The sequence below is a fragment of the Trachinotus anak genome, unplaced genomic scaffold (assembly GCF_046630095.1).
Source record: "Trachinotus anak isolate AG129_WGS33_773 ecotype Australia unplaced genomic scaffold, CSIRO_AGI_Tana_v1 ptg000010l, whole genome shotgun sequence".
Lineage (NCBI taxonomy): Eukaryota > Metazoa > Chordata > Actinopteri > Carangiformes > Carangidae > Trachinotus > Trachinotus anak.
The window spans coordinates 13,019,379-13,041,948 of NW_027273861.1; the positions used below are offsets into that span (position 1 = coordinate 13,019,379).

The following is a 22,570-nucleotide window of genomic DNA, read 5'->3' on the forward strand; positions in this document are numbered from 1 at the left end:
CCAGGAGAGCTTCACAGGCTGCAGCAGCAAGCACGCTCAGTCTAAATATTTAAATGTGGGGAATCACTTTAAACGCTGAAACCACTGAGCCTTCCCTCCAGCTTTTCTGACATGGACCGGTGTCAGCCTCTGGATATGCCCCCCCCACCCCCCCAAACTCTCTTGATCTCCGTATTTGACCAGAACATCAACCAGAACCTGGACGTGAACAGCCCCGCCAACAGCTGTCACTCATAACACCTCAGTGTGGTGCAGGGAGACAGACAGACGTCGTAACGCATGCATAGGAAGTGAGGTCATTATAGAGATGAGGAATGAGTTAGAGATGTGGGAGGGTGAGGGGGGAAGGCTGCAGATTGCCATTATTCCCTTTCTACAAACCTAGAGCTGAACTGAGAAGTGGAATTTACCATCTTGCCTTTTTAGATTTACACATCGAGTGAAAGTGTTGCTCTGCTTTCAAGGCAGTGGTTCAACTATTTCTGAAGCGCTGTGGGTAGTTGTTTCTCTGGCTCTGCTCTGTTAATCCAAAGGCTGCTGTGCGATTTATAGAGGGATCCCGGTACTGTAAAACTGTAAATGGAAATGCACAGCAAGGCGCGGGGATTGCTGGGCATATTAAAATCTTTGCTGCATTACTCATGTGTTGTTCGAGGAAAAAGTAGTAGTGCTTCGCAGGATAAGTCAGAGAGACACTTTCCCCCATAACTCACATATTGTAAACACACATACAAATACACGACACATGGCACACATAAAGGCAGACAACACACACTGGTTGGCATATTAAATGAATGAAACTGTAACTAAGACAGTACTGCATAATGTTTACGATAACAGTGACAACTTTGTCACTGAAAATTTACAATCATTATTAAATCAATAGGTCTTCAATAAAACACAGATATACACACAGTAGGCTTCTTATTTCCTGACCTAGGATTTTGCTGGCTAAAAAAAATTTGCGTCAACAGCAAATTATATCAGCTGCAGCACGTTAGCATAAGCTAATGCTAGCACCACTACAGGTTGAAAATGTTGTTTCCAGTTAATGGAGCTGATGTCATTCTTAAAAAAAAATAAAAATAAAAAAAAGTGTTTTAAATAGACACATGATGGCCACTTACATATTATAATGATAAAGATCTGAAGCTGCATGTAGGCTACCAGGAAGAAAGTCAGCATCTTCTCAGACTGAAAAAATGAAAAAATTTACAATTTTTTTTTTTTTAAGTAGCCTGTGACCCCACAAAATAATGTGGTTAGCTAAGACCATGCTCCTTGGCCTTTGGAAATAATGCTACATTACTACTGTGGAGTACTAAGCCCGTTAGCTGTGCATGCTAACTGTGCTTGTGTTAGAGCACACAAATGCACCGTTTGATCCATATTTTCCACTTTTGTCATTGTGTCATGTTTTTTGTTTTGTTTTTTGTTTTTTTTTAGCTAAAAATAAGACAATTACGATAAATTAAACAACTCTGGGAGATTTTGGACCAACATGTGAGCCAGCACTCTCCACTGCCATCAGTACACCAGATGAGGGAATATTTTGATGCTCATCACTTCAGTGGAGCACAGAGACTTGTAAAATCATTGCAAATGAGTGCTGAAGCGGTGGTCATGGCTCATGGTGGTCCAACACCTTACAGTTTTAGTTTTTCCTTTAATTTGTCTCCCGTTTGACACCCGCATGCTTATTCACACACATTCACATGGTGATGAGAGGAATTTTCCCCCCATCATCTCAGTCTGCATACATACTCAGTCTGGAACAGGTTTCAAAACAAATCTAAAGAGGAACACGCCCTTGTCAAGTATAAAGTAGTGGGTTAGATTTTTATTTTTCCTCTCTCTTCACTGGATTTCTCTCTCATCACTGTGTCCTCTCTCTTTCTCTCTGTTTTCCCTCATCTTCGCATCTCTCTTTCATCCGTTGTTCGAATGGCTCGGAGGCAACAGCTTGTGTTTGTTTGGACCATGATGTAGCAACAGTACCCAGCACGCATTCCGGCTGGGTGGAGGGTGTACGTCAATGCAATCCTCCTCGCCCTCCGGTCACGCTCTCCCTCCATCCTCCCTCTCTTTCTCCATCTCCAGGCACTCCCTCAACCTGCACTCAATGTCTATCTATCCCTTTTGTTTCCCTTCCTCTTTTTATTCACTACCATTAAATTGCCTTTTTATTCTCTCTTCCCTCTGATATCCTCTCGTCCTTTTTTAGTGTTTGTGCAATTTTCATATGAGGTGGTCTGCTTGCAAGCCATGTGGGATTTTTTAAAACCGCTAGTGCATATCAGTTGATCCGTTGTTTACACAATGTAATTGCAAACACATCTGTTTGTACAAAAACTGAAAAATAACATAATTTTCTTCCTGTGTGCTTTTTTTCATTTTTGGATGAATCTCCCATCTTAAACTGCTCGCTGTGTTTCCGTTTTCTTCCCTCTTCCTGCTACGCTACCAGCTTCTCTTCGCATTTTGAAGGTTGTCCGGAGGGATGTAGAATGGAAAGAAAAAGAGAGATGGATGTATAGAGAAAGGAGACATAAAGGGAGGGGTGAGGAGACTGAGACTGTGATGGAGAGATGGAAAAGGATCTAGAAAGATAGAAGGAGGAGTACAGGCCAAGGCTCGGCGTGAGAAAAGAGGTGCTGACATGGCCTGAGTCGAGCGTGGGTGGCGACCAGAGAGACATGCTACAACACCTCTTTCTGCAACACAGACAAATGTGTTCACGCACACATTTTGCAGAGAGCGAAGAGAGGAAAAATTGACAGGCCAATGACAAAAAAAGAGAGGATGGAGGACAGAAACACAGTGACACCCGGACAACCAAAGATGGTAAAAGGGGACATGAGTGGTAAGTCTGGAAAGATGAGAGATAGGCTGCGGACAAGAGGTGGCAACAGTAAACAATGACAGAGGGAGAAGTGGAGTACATGAAGCCGCTACTGTAAGTGGACATCAGGGATGGACAGGTTATTAAACAGAGGAGTAAGTGGGTCATTAACTCTGCTGTTTGGACTCATATGAGGGGAAACACCCTGTAACGTAGCGTACCCACTGCAAAAAGTCATGGTTGCTCCTACATCATTATTATTTAACTTCTTTTAGTTTTTTTTTAAAGGAAAAAGGGGATTGTTGGGTGATATTACGTGGTTTGAAGCCACAACACCACAAGTGAGGTTGCTTCTGTTTCAGTCCCATTTGGTAGAGTAAACACTGTGATATAAATGATGATGAGGACTGAAGCTGTGCTTTGACTCAATGATGAATTGTAAGCAGGTTCACACTAGATCACACTGGAAAATAACGATTGAATGCATGCAGGAAAGTCAGAACGCATACTTAAAAATGCTTGAATTTTGAGTGCACACTAGGCTACTGTCCAATCAACCCCGTCTCCTAGACATGACATATATATTAGCAAGATATATATTGAAGGGAAAAAAATTGCTTTCTTTTCTAAGAGATGAAAATGATGAAGAAAGATGTGAGGAGGTCGTAGAGGTTGGAGATGGTGGGCACAGCACAGCTTTAACACTGGAAATGGGAGTTAACATCCTGAGTCCAGCCTGTGGTTAAGTTTAGGCAACAAACCCTCTTAAATAAAAGTTAATAACTAAGTAAACACATCCCTCCAGTCACTTTTGACTTTTTCAGTATTTAACCAAGACCATGATCTTTTCCTAACCCTAAACCAAGAGCTCTGAGTGCCTGAACATAACCATAAAAAACGTTAATCGTGGAAAAAGAGGAGCTGCTCACAGCTGCAAAACATCAAAACAATTTGCAGATGGTGGTGATATAGCTCTAAGAGGACTTTGGAAAAGAAACAATAAGTATTAAATCTTTGCAAAAACACTTTGCTTTCTCTATATTAAACTTAATTGGCAGTGGCATTCCAAAGTCATGCTGTCCATTTTCTATTATTGTCTTTTAGTAGGAAAGAGAAAAGCATAATATTGTGCATTTTGTATAGCGTTAGTGTGTAGCATAGCATTTGGAAGTGGCGTATGTTTATGTATGTTATATTTTTCCTTGTTCGTGATGAAACCCATTGTTCCTCCTTTACTCATTTTAGATAAACCTTTCATTGAAAACCTCATCACTTCCTGTGTGACACAGGATTTTGCTCAGAAAAAAATTAAAAACATGACGTATATAGGAGAAAAAATAAATGCTTTCAAGATAATTTTTTTTTGTACAAAAGGTCACAGATTACTGCTCTAAGTAACTATAAATAAGAATTTTACACACAGCAGCATGTTTTGCAGTGTGCTACCAGTGGAGCCAGCCTACGTGCACTACATGCAGCAGGGGAGCGTTTAGGAGTCAGCTGACCTCTCATTACATCTTGGTTAATGGAGCTGTTTGTTGGGCCTGCTCACTGCTTCAGAAGCACCACACTGTTTACTGTCTGGATACTCCACAAACAAACCCACTAGCCTCCCACTCACACACACACACACACACACACACACACACACACACACACAAAATCATCTGTAAGGAAAGAGCCATTACCTCTGTACCCAGTCACTCACCCACACACAGGGATGGACCACAAAAATACACAGAACCTAACAATACACACGCCACTGTTGTCAGATGAAAAGCTAGTGATTAAACTTTTTTCCAAAATAGCAGATTTTGAGGAAAAACATCTTTGTTTGTTTGACAAATTGGGCCAACTCATGGAGAACTGTGCAATCCCGCAATTTAACTTCAAACATAAAAGTTACCAAAATTTGAGAAAGGGTGGTCATGAGAATGACAGCATGTTTATGTGTGTGAGGGTGCATGTGTGCAAAAGTGCATGTTTGTCTACAGTATATTCATACCATTTTTAGCCCTGTGTAGCAGACATAAGTACAGTAGGTTGTTTAAAGAGTGGGTGCATGTTTACAGGGCCCTGGAAAACAACAAGTGGAGTTTATACTGAAAAGAATATTCAGCAGATTGAACGTTTGAAGAACGTCAAATTTACAGCAGGTGTGTCTCAGAAATGAAAACCATGTGGTCGTCTGCCGGCTGTGAAGGAAAACTGCAATTTCATCATACAAACAAACAAACACGCACCTCCTCATACACATGCTGCTCTGTCTGTGTGTTAGTCATGACAGCGGAGCAGAGGAAATCAAGTCAGCACATCAAACAGTCAGCTTGACCTCACACCCGGCAGCACACAGGAGATGTTCTTATCTGCCCCCGGCCTCCAGAAACTAATGAAATAGCTGCTTGACACAGATATGAGGGTGGTTGAATCTGTCAGCATGCAGTCACTGAATGAGCTGACTTTGGCCACAGCGTCTTGTTAGAAGAAAGGGATGAAAGAAGGAGAGAAGAGGAGAGAAGAAAAATTATTCTTGGTAGTAATTATGCAGGCATTTGTGTAGTGGGACTTTTTGTATTTAGCAGTAAAAACTGTTCAGTAGAAAATAAAAAAAAAAGAAATTTTAAACTGATGATGGCACTAAATAAAGAATGAGGTGCTCACAAGGCTTTTCCACTGCTGTCATGCATTTCCCAGCAATCTGTCCAAAAACTGTAGAAATATTTCACTCTCTACCGAGGTGATAGACTTGACAGACTGACCAGCATTGCCATCCATAGAGGATTTATTAGAACATTATTTTTCCTATTAAAGGGATCTCATTTGAACTCTTTTTCCTGAAGGTAGATCACACGTAACTGTTGTTCTTCATAAAAACTTTGGTTTCTTGTATTGTCTAATGTTTCAGTTATGAACCCCAACCCTGAGAAAGCTCTTAAAGAAACAAGGACAAGAAATATGTCCTCACTTCTGCCCTTGTGAGGATATTCAGTCTGCAGAAATACAGAATAACAACAACAACAACAACAACACACACACATAAATACATACAACCACCTTCACCCAGTCAAAACCTCACACTCTCCTCTTTGTGTAATCCCATCTGATCTTGCCGACACTGTTGTTAGAAGTCTCCTCTCACTCCGCAGCCTAGCCCAGCGCTGCCTTTGAACTTAGCTGCCAAGAAAGTGTAACACCGCATGCCTTTTTTTTGCCTTCTTTGACTTTCAGGAATGATCAGGAACATTATAATGGTAAAATTGGCAGGGGGTGAGGAGCTGAGTGGGAGCAGAGGGCCCTGACAAAAAGCAAGCAAGAGACTCGGATATTGTCAACGTGTTGTTAATAAGCCGCGGGAGAGAGCTGAGGTGTGCGAGTGTTTGGATTCCTGTGAGTGTGCAAATTTTTGCATGTGCAGGTTTGTGTATATGTGTGAGCACAGATATGAATTCTTCTGTTAGGGCGTGATGTCAGGGTACATTACAGCTTATTGCTGGGTTGAGTGACGCGGAGGATTATCGGCTGATGGGAGAAATAAAAAAACAGCTTTCATCATTGTAGTGCTGCAGCCCACATGTTTGATGTTAGACTGAAGGAATCATATACAAGGTGAAGGAAAGGAAGAAGAGAGGGGTGGAGGGCAGGCAGGAGGTTGAGTGCCTACACTATGGGGTTATTACAGAGCAACAGTAGAGTAGATAAGGAGTGAACTTGCATTTGAACAGTCTCTGTTATCTTTCAGATCCTCCACGATTCTGTTTCTTTCTTCTGTCACTGCCAAAATCTTTAAGGATCCCTACTTGACTTAGGTGGAAAAATTTCCTCTTTGGTGGGGGAGGTCCACTGAATGCTGAGCATTTCCAGTGTTGAAGACCATACATCCAAAGAAATATTCCTGGAGTCTATCTGGGGCTCCACTATGCCACTTTCCAAGAATAGAGTATGTATAGTTTCATGTTGTGAGCATGGAAGTGTTAAGAGATGTGTGTTTTTTTATGAGGATGATGCAAATAGAAAAAAAAAATGTTAAGCCACTTCCAAATTTATTACTGTCCATCTTACAGGGAACATCAATGTGTCAACCAAAGGGCGAGCCATGGAGCTGTTGAGATATTTCTTTAAAAACCACAACAGTCAACCAGATGGTGGCAATAATAGAAAGGTTAAGGGATAACCAAAGTTATTGGGATTTATCCTCTGGGGACCATGAATATCTGTACGAAATTTCATGACAATCCATCCAAATGTTGTTGAGATTTCTCAGTCTGGATCATTGCAGTCCCTTGAGCCACACCTACACCTAAAAAAACTCAAGAAGATTAAGTTGCTGGTTTTCGCATCAAAAATGTTTTTCCAAGAAACACAATCCAGATTGTAACTACTCTAAAAGCCTGAGCTCAGCAAAAACTTGTTTCAACTCCTTCTTGCTTCTCTTAAATCTGTCATGACCTTTGTTCATTCCGTCTCTGTTTTTTCTACCGTCAGGTCACTTCCTGGGGAACCACAGCGTGCTGGACATCCTCAGACAGGAAGGCTATGAGATCGTCCACATGCCCTCTGATCACCAAGAGCCAGCCGCAGAGTGAGTAAAGCAGGGAAGAGCGTACTGTAACAGATGACAGAGCGTGTCATTTCATTAGAATACTGTGGTTACAAAGAAACAAACAATAATGTGTTATTGAAAAACAGAAAAAGTTACTCTTTAAAAAGTTGGCAATGCATATTATTTTATTTTGGAGGCTGAATAATTCAGTGTAATTAAATCACAAGTCCTGGATGATACAGTCACAGATTCCACTCTGAAACTGAACCATGGGAGTCTTCTAACCTGACAAGATAATGACTGGAAAAAGACAAGAAGAGTGTGATTATGTACTAGCATCAGACTGATAATGTTATGCTAATATAGAATGTGACAGATTCTGTCCAAACTGTGCTCTGTAACAAATAAAGCTAAGCTATGCAGGAATCCTTTGATAGCTCATCAACTCCCTCACCTTCCTCCCTTGCTCGCTCCCTCCCATCCTTCCTCCCTCTTTCCCTTGCCTGCCAAGGGCAAGCTGCCAGTGGTGGTTCTGCCTGTTCTCAGCCGCCACTGGTACCATGGTCAACACAAACACACACACACACACACTTATGTTTTTATTCAGGGTGAGTTGAGTGATGCACAATGCCAGGGAGCAGGGCTGCTGGGTTGCACACACGCAAACTCGCACACCTCACACAGAGGTTTGGCTTCTATCCTGCAGCATTTCTACACAAAAACCTTCTACAATCCCTCTTTATATCAGACTGTGTGTGTGTGTGTGTGTGTGTGTGTGTGTGTGTGTGTGTGTGTGTGTGTGTACGTACGTGTGTGTTCGTACCCTTTGGCACAAAGCGGCTCCCCTCTCACCTAGGGGGTTGATCCATGGGCCCATAAAATAGTAACAACAGCCACTTGAATCAGGGTGAAAATGGAAAAACAAGGCACAACAAGGGGAATCTCTTTAAAAGCAGTAAAAACATCCCCAGCCCTCCATCCAGCCGAGGCTTTTACAAACTTCTCGCTGCAAATTACAGCTGTAAACGTAGCCTCCCTATCTCCCTCCGCCCTGTGTGCAGAGCTGTGGGCTTCAGCCAGTGGTTCTGGTTTAAAAGCTGACAAGTGGACTGACATGCTGTGGTCACAAAACACTCATGTATGCTGCACACACACACACTACCACACGACCACACACTTAAATGTGTGCATGCACACAGACACTTTTAGCTCCCTGATACAAGGTGATGTGACAGGCGAGGAAAAACACCACAAGATTGCTTGCATGAGAGGTGTTTATGAAAGCTTTTAGCCTCAGACCTGGAGGGTTTGGCCCTGACTAGCAAAAGGTCTTAAAAGAGCGATTATATGACTGACTGACGGAGCAGACTACAGCTGGGTTTGGCTCCACAGTAGCTTGACCACAGGCCTGGAGCTATCATCACCCTAACCGAGCCATCAAGACCTGGATGGGAGTTTTTGAGGCCTGTAGTGGAAGTGCAGACCATCAAATTTATGATGACTGCACAGACAAAGCTAATTATGATTAAGCAGTGGAAACGGTGACTAAAACAGTCCATCACATGTTCATTAATATGAAAGTTTGACATAAACATAGGAAATCCTGTTACTGCATTTTTTTCCTTTCCACTGCTGGTTTCAGTGTACATTACGTGTGCAGAAGGTTCTTTGTGACGGCCCACCTTGAAACTCAAAGTCAAATGTGAGCCATGCTCACAGGGGAAGAACAAGAGCAGAGAAAGTATGAGTAAAGGGTGGAAGAAAGAGGAGCATGGCAAAAGTGATTCTGGGTGGTCTGTTGTGGACAGATGTCAGTTTTGACACAGCCGTACGGTCAAAAGAGTTACAGCTTCCTCTAACGTTGCCTGCTGGGCATTTCTGCCACTCAGTGCAGTGTTTATAGAGCAAGGCATCCTATGTGGTGCTCGTGTCCTTAATTGAAGTTAGGGGCTGTAAGTGGAAAGCAATAGAGTGGTCAGAAACCACCAAAAATAATATTATTAGAAAAGTGAAAAAGGTCTGTGAAGCACAAAAATCCTCTCATTTCATCTATAGGTCAAAGGTTTTGTTGTTACCTTAAACCACACCCAGGTTTCATATGGTCAAAAAAACACAAATGGGGCTTTTAATGAGTATAAACTAACTTCACGTCCTCTCTACCATGTCTTCCCCCTGTTCCAGGAATAAACCAGCTGAAGAGCCTGCAGCAGGGTCCAGCGAGGAGAGCACAGACACTAATACGGCATCTCCCACCAGCTGGCAGACCAGTCCATCAGAGATGGAGCTGGAGCTGGAGGACCTGGAAAACATCCCTGGACTTGGAGGTGAGGAGCTGCCGCACATGCTGCTCCCCGACAGCCTGAGCCAGCTGGAAGAGTTTGGGCGACACAAACGGCCGCGCAAAGCTCACCGCGGCCATGGGAGACCTCGCCTCTTCAGTGACCTGTGGGTTCGCATCGGTGATGGGTGAGATATCTACTATGACCGGCTGGTTTTCAGCTCTATGAAGTAACTTAAGCCATTGTTAATTTTTTTAGAGGTTGCTAGAGCAATATGTATGTCTATGAAGGTTTTAATATAGACACTTGATGGAGAAAAGCTTGCTTAAGGCGTTTAATTTAAAGATGAGCATTAGACCATTACACCTGAGTTAGAGCACTTGTACAAAAACTGACTCACTTCTTCAAATTGCCTCATTTCATGCATCAATCATTTCAATGTGTTGTTCTGTCCTCCTTTCTCCAGCACTACCCCACCACCTAATGTGAGGATAATCAATGGCTATGTGACAGTGGAGCCTCCGCTGACCCATCAAGAGCAGCACAGACTGGAGATCTACGCCACAGAGCAGCACCCCGGTCCACCTTCCTCCACTTCGCCTCGTCCCAGCTCAGCTCAGCCAGCCTCAGTCCACAGCACACTCACACTGTCTTGTCTTTTAGCCTGGATGTTATCACACATGCTGTTTACCTCCTGACCACAAGACAGCGTTATCTCACAGACAAACACTCAGACACTACTGCGTCCATACCAGAGCAGTGGAATGTACCTGATAAACGAGGAATGACCATCAGCACATGCAGACAAGAGATGGAGGAATGTTTTAGTCAGGATATGACATCCTGAGGTGGGACAATCCTGCTGTCAGCCTCCACCACACGGAGGGCTCAGCTCCAGCCTGCCTGAAATGCCAAGTCTCAAAGAGTGTGGAATAAGCTCTCAGCCACGACACAAGCAATGAACGGGCTGTGTTGGACTGTACAGGGTGGAGTCTTCAAACCTCATGAAAGTATTACGATAGAATAACGAACATGTAGCACAATGAAGACCTGTAGTTTTGAAGAGTCTGTGTGGTGGAGTCTTCTACCTAATAAAAACTGTAATACTGTATAGATAAATAAGACTGACATTAATAATGAGAATAGAACATACCAATAACAGCTATAACTCTGTGATAAATGAGTTGAATGCATACAGTCAAACAGTACTGTCTCGGAGGTGGAGCACACAGTTGCCACTTTTTTGTAAATTGTGCATTTTGTTCATAAAGAAATATTGTATATTTATTATTTCTGGAAGAAAAGAGTATATTTTCTTGCTTTTTGAGGAAAAATGAAAAAAATAAACTTTGAAAACGAATGAAGTGTTCCAGACTTCTTTCTTTCCAGTGGACAGATCATTTGGGTTGAAGTTTATGACCAAGTCCTGGAAGCAAAACAGAATAAATCAATAGGAGCCTCATGAGGGGAGCCAGCAGTGTCGAAAGACAGATTCCCCCTGTCTGTGTGCTCTCTATGTACATTCCTATTATTTAGAAAATCAAACACATTTTAGTTTAATATTGAGTCATGACAGTAAATGCTCTGAAGTATGAAGTATGTGGCATCAGTTTATTCAATTATTTATGTATTATTTGACAGACCCAGTGCACATTAATGAACCCCAGGGTAAATGTGCTGATGTTTAGTGACGTATGTTTGGCACATTATATATTATGTATATATAATATATAAAACTGTTATGCTTTTATTAGTTGTAAACAAGACTAGGTCAAAACCAATATGCAAAGAGAGGACGTGATGTTGAAAACTGTTGTGGAACCGCTGTAAACAATTGACATCATTGCTTCTGCATTCTGCCTAGCATCAGCTTGTGTCAGCCCTTTATCTGTTTGCTTCACTCCTACTCTCTGTGCTCACAAATGCAATATTTTAATACTGCCAAATTCCAAATAAAGCTGTTCTCATTACATGTTTTTCTGTTCATGTTGTCAGACAATGGAACAAGCTTGAAAAAGTGACTGAAATGCAGCCCTTTAAGACTACATGTTAAATTCCAAACTATTTCCAAGCTGCTGCTCTGCTGCTGCTAAAATCCTGATTTTATAACCACCACTTCCTGACAAAATCACCAAACACATAAATTAAAGACATTGGCTGTGCTGTTGATGGCTCCCTCCCACACTCCTGTTCTCTCTCTGCTCGGTGTGTCTCATGTTTAGTTATTCCTCTGCCTTCTTTAGTAACAATGGTACATGTAATAAATATAGTTTATTTGCTGTAATTTGCACGTCCTGAGCAGCTGGGAAACCAGGGCGGCAAGGTGACTAACAAGAGGCGTAGCCCCAAGCCTGTAATTGGCACCCATACATGGTCCAGCCATATACTGGGTTTATGCTTAATCTTGTTTGGAAAAAAAAGTCTAATGACAGATGGACTAAGTTGGCAACACAGCAGGCTGTTAATGGCCCTCTAATAGAGACTTTTCACCAATTAATTTTGAAAGAGCAACGACCAACTCAGTCACGTGGCGTTCAGCTGACTAATGGTGGAAATACAGTATAATCACTCAGTCAGTCAGTCAGTCAGTCAGTCATTTGCCATCATAGGGCTGGCCCTGCTGTTGCGGTCCAGACAAAATGTGAGATAAACAAATCTTATGTAGAATAAATACCCATTATGTACTTAAAACATAACTTGCAAGTTAACAGCATTTAAGGTGAGCATAAGTGCAGAAGGGGTTAGTTGTGCAACAGGTAATGTCAACCTGCCCTCTGCTGGCTGAAAAAAAAAGACAAAAAAACACATGGGGATTAGAGACAACTGACAACTCACCCTGTTACCAGCATGCATTTGATGGCTGCAATATACAGTGCAGTGCAAATCAGGATAATGCACCAAACAATGAAAAACATCAGACTCAGAAAAGTTTGAAGAAACAACACAAATAAAGATGGGTTGATGGGACATGTGTACAGAAAGTTGAGGAGGTCATGATGATCTCAGTTTCTACGTAGTTAGAAGATAATGCAGATGAGTTAGAGGACAATATTTTTTTGCATAACTTCATTATGCTGCATCTGGCCTTTCACATTGTTTTTTAAAGTTGCTTTGTTGCACTGTGATAAGCATGATGGAACGTCACTTTAGCATAGGCTAAAATTTAGACTTTACTTTCTATTAAGCTCCACAAAGATGTAAAGAGCACAAGTACCAACAACATTTTCCCTTTCAGCTGAAAACAAGTCATTCATTACTTCAAAAACTGAAACAGAGGAAGAGGAACATCAGGAAGACTAAATATTCTCAAAAGACCCGTTACCAACAAATGAATTATCTGTAACTACACATTAAAGTCTCAGTCTGTAACTATTCATAGAATGAAAATCAAAACCATGTTCAACAGCACATTAAAAGCTGACATGGACAATGGTATCCGGTGTCTCAGTCTCCAGGTTGTAGAATCAGCGGTAGAGCAGCTTGTGTTTTGGCAGGGAAAGAAAGATAAATGCCCTCCCATCTTTTACCAGGTATCATCCAGCTGCTATTGTGCAAGGCACTCGACCACTGGGGTGCTCCAGCTGAACTGCTTAATGGCCAGAATGCAAATTCTGGTTTACAGCATAAATCTGTTTGAATATGAATTATTATGTACAACTACAATGCCCCTCTCACCTCTCGTACAATTTAAAAATAGGTTTTCCTGTGTTATTCTAAAACAGACTGGTCCTAGACGATTTCACTGCTGTGCTGTAGTTAATACTTCTACCACTAAACGGAGCTAGAGTCACATAATAATTTCAGTACCAACACAAACTGCACAAAGCACTGCTTGTAAAATACTTGTGAAAGGCCCCGGGACTACAGCCTGAAGACATGCACAGAGACAGGTATGCAAGTTTTTTTGGATATTATATTTGAATTTAGATTGTCTATACAGAGGCATTTCATCCAAAAAATTCAAAATGAAACAGGTGATAATTCTTCCTCTAAATATTTAACTGAGTATTTGAAGCCAATAAAACTGGACCTATTGTTCTGCTTCAATCTAGAAGTCCACATATTTTAGTGATAGTAATGAGAATGTATATATACAAAGTATATTTACAAATATTATAGAATTTATATATTTACATATGAAAAGTACAAAATTTCTCTCAAACTGACCACATTTGTGTTTTTCTGACATTTATCACATCCTAATCAGATGATGTGTCCAGAAAATAAAAAACTGATTTAATGTTGTTTTGCATTTATAAGTAAATTGAAATTATGTAGCTTATAACATAGTGTGTTATATGTCAACTTAGTTCACATTTCTGAACACTTTCAAAACAAGAAATTTTTGGTAATGGCCCATAGTGTAATAACTCATAATAAAATGTAAGTAACGCTATGGCTGGTTTCATCACTTTTGGGATTAAGAGTAGTTTTATTCATTTATATTTTTCTAAGTCATTCAAATTCATCAATCATTTTTTAATCAATTAATTTAGATACTGTGCATTAAGAGTTAAGGTTATAATAAATATAAAATTACTTTTATTAAATGTTGTGTGTGGTTGTGAGATATGAAATTTAACAAAATAATTAAATTATTAAAGATCAGTGTCAATAATTTAAAAGAGAAGAGCAAATAAATTTAGCCAAACCCATAGATAAAACATTTCACAAAGTGAACTAATTTATTGTGGCAAAATTAATCACTACAAACAAATTGAAATAAGGCAAATATGAAGGTTAACTCTGTCTAAAGTACACTAAGTTTGATTTTGATATAGCTTTAAAGTGGCAATGGTAAGATGCTGCCTAAACCTCTTGAGATGTTTTAATTAAATGCTTCTAATCAATACTAATTGAAAAGTATTAATAATTACAGGGTAAATTTTATCTTTACACTTATCTTTCAGGAGAGCCTTCCCCCCTCTTAAACAGTGAAAAAAAAAAGTGAAGAGCAAGTTTTTTAGAACAAACAGCTTTTTCGCCCCTTAAGCCAAGACAGGACAATATTTGCCTTAGCTAGAATACCATTTTCCCTGGGCTTTGGGGTGTTGTTTGAGGGAGTGGGGGCCTTGACAGGGTGCTCTGAGGGCTGACCCTCCCTTTGCCGGGGACACACTGCCAGCCGCATATAAATAAAAGATTACAGTGAAAAATCAATTTCTGAGCAAACTCATTAAAAATGCCCCTCACCTTAAATGATTCCCATTTCCTTCCATTCAACCTGTTAACGGCTAGCTGTCCCTGAGACTGACCACCCTACCCCCACATCCCCACCACCGCCGCCTCATCCTACCCTTCCCTCCCACCTCTCCTCCCTCCATCCTTCCTTTGCCCTGTTGCTCTCCCCTGGTGGTAATTACTTGCACAAGTCGTTTTTTGCCCTTTGATTTGCACCGTTTCACAAATGAAGGTTAAGTTTGTTTAACCGTGGTGGATTTGCCAGTCATGTTAAAGCATATAATGTGGCAGGTCCTTGGTTTCTCCATACACCTCCGGCATCCCCTGGCCAGCCCCCACCCCCTCCATCTCCTTCCCTGTTGGCCTGGGTGCCTTAGGGAGAGTTGGGGGGGGGGGGCGCCAAGGTTAAGGCTTACTGGGCCTGAGGAGGCCTGCAGTGGATCAGGCTTCAGACCCATTGACTTGACTGAAAAGGGACCAGGAAGTTGTAAAAATAACCTCTGGTAAAAGGATTAAGAATCAAACCGCTGTGTTTGCCCTAAGAGGACGTGAGAGTGATCTCAGCAAGTCGCAAAAAAAGATTGGGAGGAAGAAACAGGAGCAAGATAAGTGATCATTTATTAAGATCTCTCCAAGGTCTCGGACCTTGAAGCTATACTTCTATTGACATAACTATTCTCCTTTACAATGTATATGACACATGTGGCGATGTGAATTGCTGACAAAGAGAAGAAATGCACATTGGCATGAAGACACACAAGTGTTGCAATGTTTTTACATTTCAGTACCGTAGCCTCGTCTTTGATCAATACCTCACGGAGAATGAAAGTCACCGGAGCCAAGGTGAACATCGATCTCAGGCAGCTGGAGCTGTTAAGAGCATTTCAAGTGTGTGTTGCTTTGATTATTGAGCTGCAGCTTCCACACTGATCACAGCAATAGCACACACGGGAGTTTGATGACAAAAGATGACTTGATGAAAGATGACTGTCACATTGGCAGCAACACATTGTTGACTCTCAGTTCATCAGATCTATTGTAGCGACACATGTGCGCCCTAAAAGCCACCTACGGAGCAGTGGTTTGTCTGGTTGTTGCTGAAGGATGTTTACAAAATGTCATTTTTCTTAAACACTGGATCTGTAATTATGTGTTGCAGGGTATGTCTGTCTACCCTAACCATGTCCTGTGTGGTGAATCTTACCCCATATTTCACAGAGAGCTTTGATTCCCTGTCTAGCTGAGGGCAGCCATAAAGCTCTTTGGGAAAACAAAAGTATGTTTAGCCCCGGGGCAGATAGCTCCTCTCCCTTTAGATAATCCTGCTGATAGCGGAGGCAGAGCGGTGCTGTTTGGTGAGCTCTACTAACTCGCAGCTCCACTGTGTTTGTGTTGGTTGAGACATTATTCTCTCCTATTGTCTGAGTCCCCTTGAAGATGTGTGGCTTTGAATCATAGGACTGAGCCCTGTGGCCTTACGGTGCCTTAACACAGGTCAGGTGCAAGTCTCCAAGGCCGAACAGTGTCTGGTGAAGGGGTACAAAAGCACTCTTCAAAATTAGAAATTAAACAAGGGACACTGATTAAAGAATAAGAATAAGAATAACACTGGTGTTATCTTATTTCTTTCATTATAATGAATTCTCAGAAGATGACTATTTCATTTCTGTCAATTATTGTACAAGCAAGTATTGTTTTTGTTGCCACAGTTAAGCTTGTGACTCCCTGTCATAGAACTCCAATGCCTAAGAGAAACTAATAAAATTTAAACATTTAAAGGGAAAAAAAGGCCATACCATTGTACATGGCCAGTGCTGTTTAATCTGAAAAAAGTCAGGGACTGCATATGCAATCCTTGGCAGAAATCACCCAGTATACTTGGGGACACAGGTCCAAGTTTACACTGCTTTAGTTTTGAATAGCTGAGAGAAATAAACTACGCTGAGTTTCATCTTTGTACTGAAGGAATATGTCGCTCAGTGCAATAACATGCTGCTTTATGTGTTTTTAGTAGTTTATGGTTGTATTGCAGATAGGCAAAAGCTTCATCAGGCTGTGGATACAACACTTTTTTTTTTTTACTAGAAAACATTTATTGTTAGTTTCTATCTTTTTGTACACAGGATTTATTGACAATAAAAAAATTAAAATAATCCCAGCTTCATCCCCGAAGGTTGTTGATGACTACATTGAATTTATGCGCTGTCACAAATAAAAACTGCACACATATTGTGCTAGAAATAAACTTATTAAACTAAGAGAAAGTAAACACAAGAGATGTTGCAATATTTGTTTGATATTTCGACATAAAGTAAAGCAAAATAGTTTGTTTTTGAGTGCAGAGGTAGAAGGAGTGAATGTGTACCAAGAAGAGCAAAGTAGGTACAAAGGAGAGAGGAATACCATGTGTGCTTGTGTCTCCATGTGTATATACATGTGTGTGTGTGTGTGTGTGTGTCCTTGTGTGTGTATTGAGGGATGGTGGTGAGAGTGTTGTGTTTCACAGTTTTTTGCCATGATGCACTGCTTTATTATTCTGCACAAGGGGCACTTCACATGCGGAATGGGTTCTCTTTGATATCGACAGCAGCTTGAGGGAGAGAGTGCACTCAAAAACAGGCGCGGGCGAATTTATTCTGGGAAAAAAACAGATAGTTGTGTACTTCCCTGGCAGTGGTTGCCGCACATGCGAAGAGCCAACCGCTTTGATGCTCCAGCGGTGACACTCCACACGCTAATGAAATATGGTAATTACAGCCACATGAAAGCCCTCCTAGACAGAGCTGGAGAAAGGGTACAAAAAACAAATATGACTTTATCCAAAGATACCCACTGTGATTAATTCTCCTTTTCATAAACATATATTTTATGCCGTTCACTTGCTACAAAGCAGTGTAGGCCATCAGTTGACCCAGGAACTGGCGAGGGGGAAAGGTCTGCTGATTAAGAACCCTATTGTTCCCTTTCAGTAGAAGACCCTGTCTGCTGGAGAACACAGGATGGAGGAGTGTGAAAAAAAGACCTCCAAAGAGAGTGCTCTCTGTGCTGCTCTAACTTAGGCCCTTTTCTTCGCAGCAGCAGATATTTTTTCCTGATTTGAAATTCACCCAATCTGGACACTTGGCTCTCTTGAACAACTCAAAAGTCCTGAAAAAAAATGGTAACTTGATTGTCGGAGGTCAGAGATTTAAGAGAAAGTATTTGTTTATAGTTTGCACAAAGGAAATTGGAGCAATATGCCATTTTTCAGTCCAGCTCCAACAGTACCAGATATAACTCAGAGAAACATATCAAAGTTCAAAAGGGAAGGACCACAACTAAATATAAAAAAATTGCAAAAGGAAATGGTTTTATGATTGTGCTAGAAGCTGGTGAGCTAAGCAGAATGGTCAGTTTGACAGTGCGTTTGTTGAAGATGAATGGGAGACTCCAGGTTACTCTTTGGAGCCCTATAGGAGTCAGCTGGAGAGATACAGTAGTGAAGAACAACAGGAAGAAGCAGAGCTGGTGTGGAGGAAAGACACAACACAGTTACAACACTGGCACAACAGAGGTGCATGCAATGAATGCAACACTTGTACACTGTCATGTATTTCAGTCAAATAACCTACAAACAAAAACTGCTTTCAAATATCCAGTATTTATATAGCTATATCAGCACGAGCTCGAGCCCACTTTGCACATATTCAATTCATGATCGATGCATTTTTGACAATTAGCACTGCATGTCACTGAAGAGGAGGATGAGGGAGAGGCAGAGAGAAGGAGAATGGATACAAGGGGTGGAGGAGGCCATGTGTTTGACCATCAGTGTTTGCTCACAGTCAGACAGTCGGTCAGCCCCCCATCCCCTCACGCACACTTTCACCATGCTGACCCACCCTCCCAAGGGATGGAGCTAGAGGTCAGGGAGAAGGTGGAGGTCAAATGGGCTCTGATAAGTTCTGCTAATAGGACGGTGTATGTGTGTGTACGTATTTTCGCCCTCGTCTGAATAGGGGCTGTGGGGGTCTCACCGGCTAACTGGGGCTAAAAGCTAAGTGAACAAACATAGAGATGCACTGTGCTGATCCACATGAGCGCAAAACACACACACATGCTCAAACTCATGCACGCTGTATGCATGCATGCACACTCTTTAAGGTCAGAGCACGGGGTGAGAATGTTAAATGGCCAAGCTGGGGACATCAAATATTTTCCTACCCATCACTATCAGCAAATCACCTGCCTGAAATCTTGAACTGTTTGTGTGTGTGTGTGTGTGTGTGTGTGTGTGTGTGTGCGCGCATGAAAGAAAGGTTGGGCCATGCAACGTATACAGGCTTAGCTGATGAAACTACTGCTTTATTAGAGCACACACTGAGACAGACAGACATACAGACGTGCAGGCAGACAGACAGATAGGCGGGGTGTGTGTGTGGGCGCCAGCGGTCGCAGCGCAGCAGACAGACAGATGGAGTTTTGGGTGCATATTGTGGCCACTCAGATAGGAGCTCATTCCCACCCCGTGTTTCTAACACCCCCAGCTCCTTTTATCGCTCTCCTCCAGGTGTATCTAGGTAACTCCAAGGCCAGGCCGCTCTTAAAACCATGACAGTCAAGGTAACAGGTAATTGCAGAATGGTACTCGTAAAACGGCCTGTTTGCTTACAGCTGAACTCCGCCCCACTTGTTCTAGACACCAAACTTGGAGAGGCAAGAAGTGAAAGATCATAGGATGAAGCAACATGGCGTGGTATCGCTTGCTTGTTCTCTTTTTTCCGGCTTTCTTCCACCCTCACCTTTCTCCCACCTTAAATTTTTTTCTGTTCCAATACCAGCACTCTATCTCTTCTTCAGCTTCTCCTCCTCGTTTTCAGTTTTCAGCCTTGAATTTATTTATTCTATCTTTTTTTTTTAAATTCCGTTTTCTGTTTTTCACTGTCTTTATCTCTCGCTCTCCCCCTTCTGTGCCCATATTTCTCTGACTTTATGAGTAACTCTAGCTCCCTCCCTCTTTTAATGTTTGATTCCAGGTGATAAGAGAAGACAGAGAGATGAGTCTGACTGCACCGGTTGATGTGGTCAAAGGGCAGAGGCTGTGCTGGGGAGTGAGGGGCCGGCTGCAGTCAGTCACTCAGTCACTCAGTCCAAGCCTGGACCGCGCTCAGCTTTCAGGCCATGAATTGTGGATGGTGGCTCTGCGCCAAGCTGTCCGCACACAAGCCAGGAAAACATACATATTGAAGCAATTCTCCATATCTGCCTGAAGAGTCATTATCTGACAATCTATCAAGATATTGATCAAGAGTTTGTATATATCTACTGTCACATGTACTTACCCTCTGAACAGAGATAAGATTACTTCTTCTCTTTGCACACAGGCCAACGAACACAAACAAGTGCACACACCCATTCACGCACCCACACAAACGCCTGCATGTGTACTGCTGCACATAGATTCTACTGTATGTACATTTGGACATTTGCTCAAATAAAAACACAGTATACAGGCGGGCACGTAGAGCACGCATGAATGCCTGTAAGCTCTCTCACAGACATGTTGTACAGTTTACTGTCAAACACAGTCACAGTTCATCTCCTCACTTCCAAAAATCACTTGTTTGTTTCAGACCACAAACAAACAACACACTCCCCCACATAGTGGCCATTGACACACACAACAACTGAACTCTCCTCCGGCTCTTTGCTTCGCCCTCTCTTCCTCTCCATCTTTTGCTCTCTTGTCCTCCCCAGCCCCTCTCCCTCTTTGTCCCTCTCTTCCTCTCTCTCTCTCGGTTTTCATCTGATTTTATTCCTCGCCCGGCTCTGGCCATTATAAATTCATTGTATGCTGTCGTGGCTGATTGAAGTGATGGGCTGATTCCTCAGAGCTTCCTGCCTGATGGAGGGTGCTATAGCAAATAGCCCAATGGGTCTGTTTAGATAACACTGACCTCTTGCAAACCATTGCCACGTCTGCTGTGAGTGAGCTTTGTGGGACTCGATGTCATCCCTGAGTGGAAGGATGAACAAAAAAAAAAAAAAGGAAAGGGGGAAATGAAAAAAGCAAAATGGATAAAGTTAAAAAAAAACACAGTGATTGAGTTAAAGAAAGATGGAATGTGTTAGAAAGATGAAAAGGAAGAAAAGAGAAGGAAATGTAGGGATGAGGGGTGAGAGATGGAGAGTAAAGGGGAGATCTCGGGTGGGCAATGATTTGAAGCGTATTGTAACTCCCACCTGCCCTCTCCATGAACAAAAGTGTTAGTCATCATCAGGGTGAATTGTGAGGGGAGACAAGGGGCGGCTTCGTTGGTCCCCCTGATCTGCATTCTGCCCATGGGGTTACCAGGGTAACGAGTACAGTACACCGAGGGGTGAGGAGGGTGAGGGGGGCATGGAGAGGGCACTCACCCTTTTCCTTGGAAATGGATATTCATGCCTTTGTTCTGCAGGGGTTACAATCGTGTTGATTAGGGGAAAAAAAAAAATCTTGTTTAAACGGCCTGCCTTTACCGCTGGCCTCAGGCATCATGGGGCCGACAGGGCTTCACCTGGCCAACAGATCAGCATTCAAACACCAGTGTTCATTAAAAACAGGAAGATAATGGAAAGCACATTAATAACCAGTGAATGGAAACCATACATTTATCCTGGTAAAATAATACTTAAGAGCTCAGTTTCTTCCTTTTTTTTCCCCAACAGGCCATTGTCTTGTCTGTCTCTCTGTCCACCTACTGTGTACTTATCCATCTGTTTACATGTCTGTCCAGAAGCTACAGCATTCTCTCTTGCTCAAAGATAGCATAAGTATTTCCTCAGTCTAGATAATACCTCTTTTCTCCTACATATAATTCCATTATTTTCTGTGCATACGTGTGTGCCGGCGGTCGGCCTGCATGTGTGTCCAGGAGTGTGTGTGCAGCATGTATCTATGTCTGCATCTGTGGCCTTGTGTTTAAGTACCCACTTTATGATCCACATCAGAACACACATAGTCCATCTTTAAGTGTGCGTTGAAAATAATGGTCCTTGGCGTTGTGCAACTCTTTGCACACACCAAGCCTGTTTTGAAAGTTACGGGGGGCAATATTGTGGCTCATCTTTAAAAGCTGTGGGCTGTAAAACATCATTGTAACTCCCTCATGTGACAAGATGTTTTACAATCACACCATTAAAAGCTATTGGGAGAGCATGGGCCATATAGGCTAGAGGAGGGTAAGCAGCAGCCAATGTAGGCAGCACGCTCTCTCTTCTTCTCCCCTGACGCAGCACTGAAATCAGGGCATTCCTCATTGCTAGGAGTGCAGCTGCCCTAAAATAATGTTGTTCTTTAATTAAACTATCTCTGCAGTGCAGCATAAAAGAGCGGGGGAGAAGGCACAGGGCTATGGTAAGCTTGGGCAACTGGCTCAATGTGAATACTGCAAACAGTGCATTTTGGGTTCTTTGCAAGGTGTGCGCGTGGATTTAGAAGAACTAAAAGTTTGTGCATCAATAATGTGTGTGTGTGTGTGTGTGTGTGTGTGTGCACTTTCCAGACTGTCCGCCAATTAAAACAACCCTCCACTCAGTCAAAACATGAAACTCAATCTTGCAATCGCAGTTATGAATCAACCATCAGAGCTCATTACAGGAATCAGGTGATCAGCCTCTGAAGCAGCTTCCATTTGCAAGATTAAAACCCTAGAACTTGAATTGTGCATAACCCAGGACTGAGGTCTCACTGCATTGTGAAATAACATA

At 42.1% G+C, this 22,570-nt stretch overlaps 1 protein-coding gene across 1 annotated transcript in view; it reads left to right on the top strand.

Moving 5' to 3' along the window:
- trabd2b (TraB domain containing 2B) overlaps nt 1-11,021 on the top strand; it is a 63,992-nt gene extending 52,971 nt beyond the window's left edge. The window contains exons 5-7 of the mRNA XM_071487681.1: nt 7,325-7,421; nt 9,564-9,848; nt 10,128-11,021. Of these exons, the coding sequence (XP_071343782.1) occupies nt 7,325-7,421; nt 9,564-9,848; nt 10,128-10,359 (614 nt within the window). The 3' untranslated portion in view covers nt 10,360-11,021. The remainder of the gene's footprint in view (nt 1-7,324; nt 7,422-9,563; nt 9,849-10,127) is intronic.
- The last annotated feature ends 11,549 nt before the right edge of the window (nt 11,022-22,570 follow it).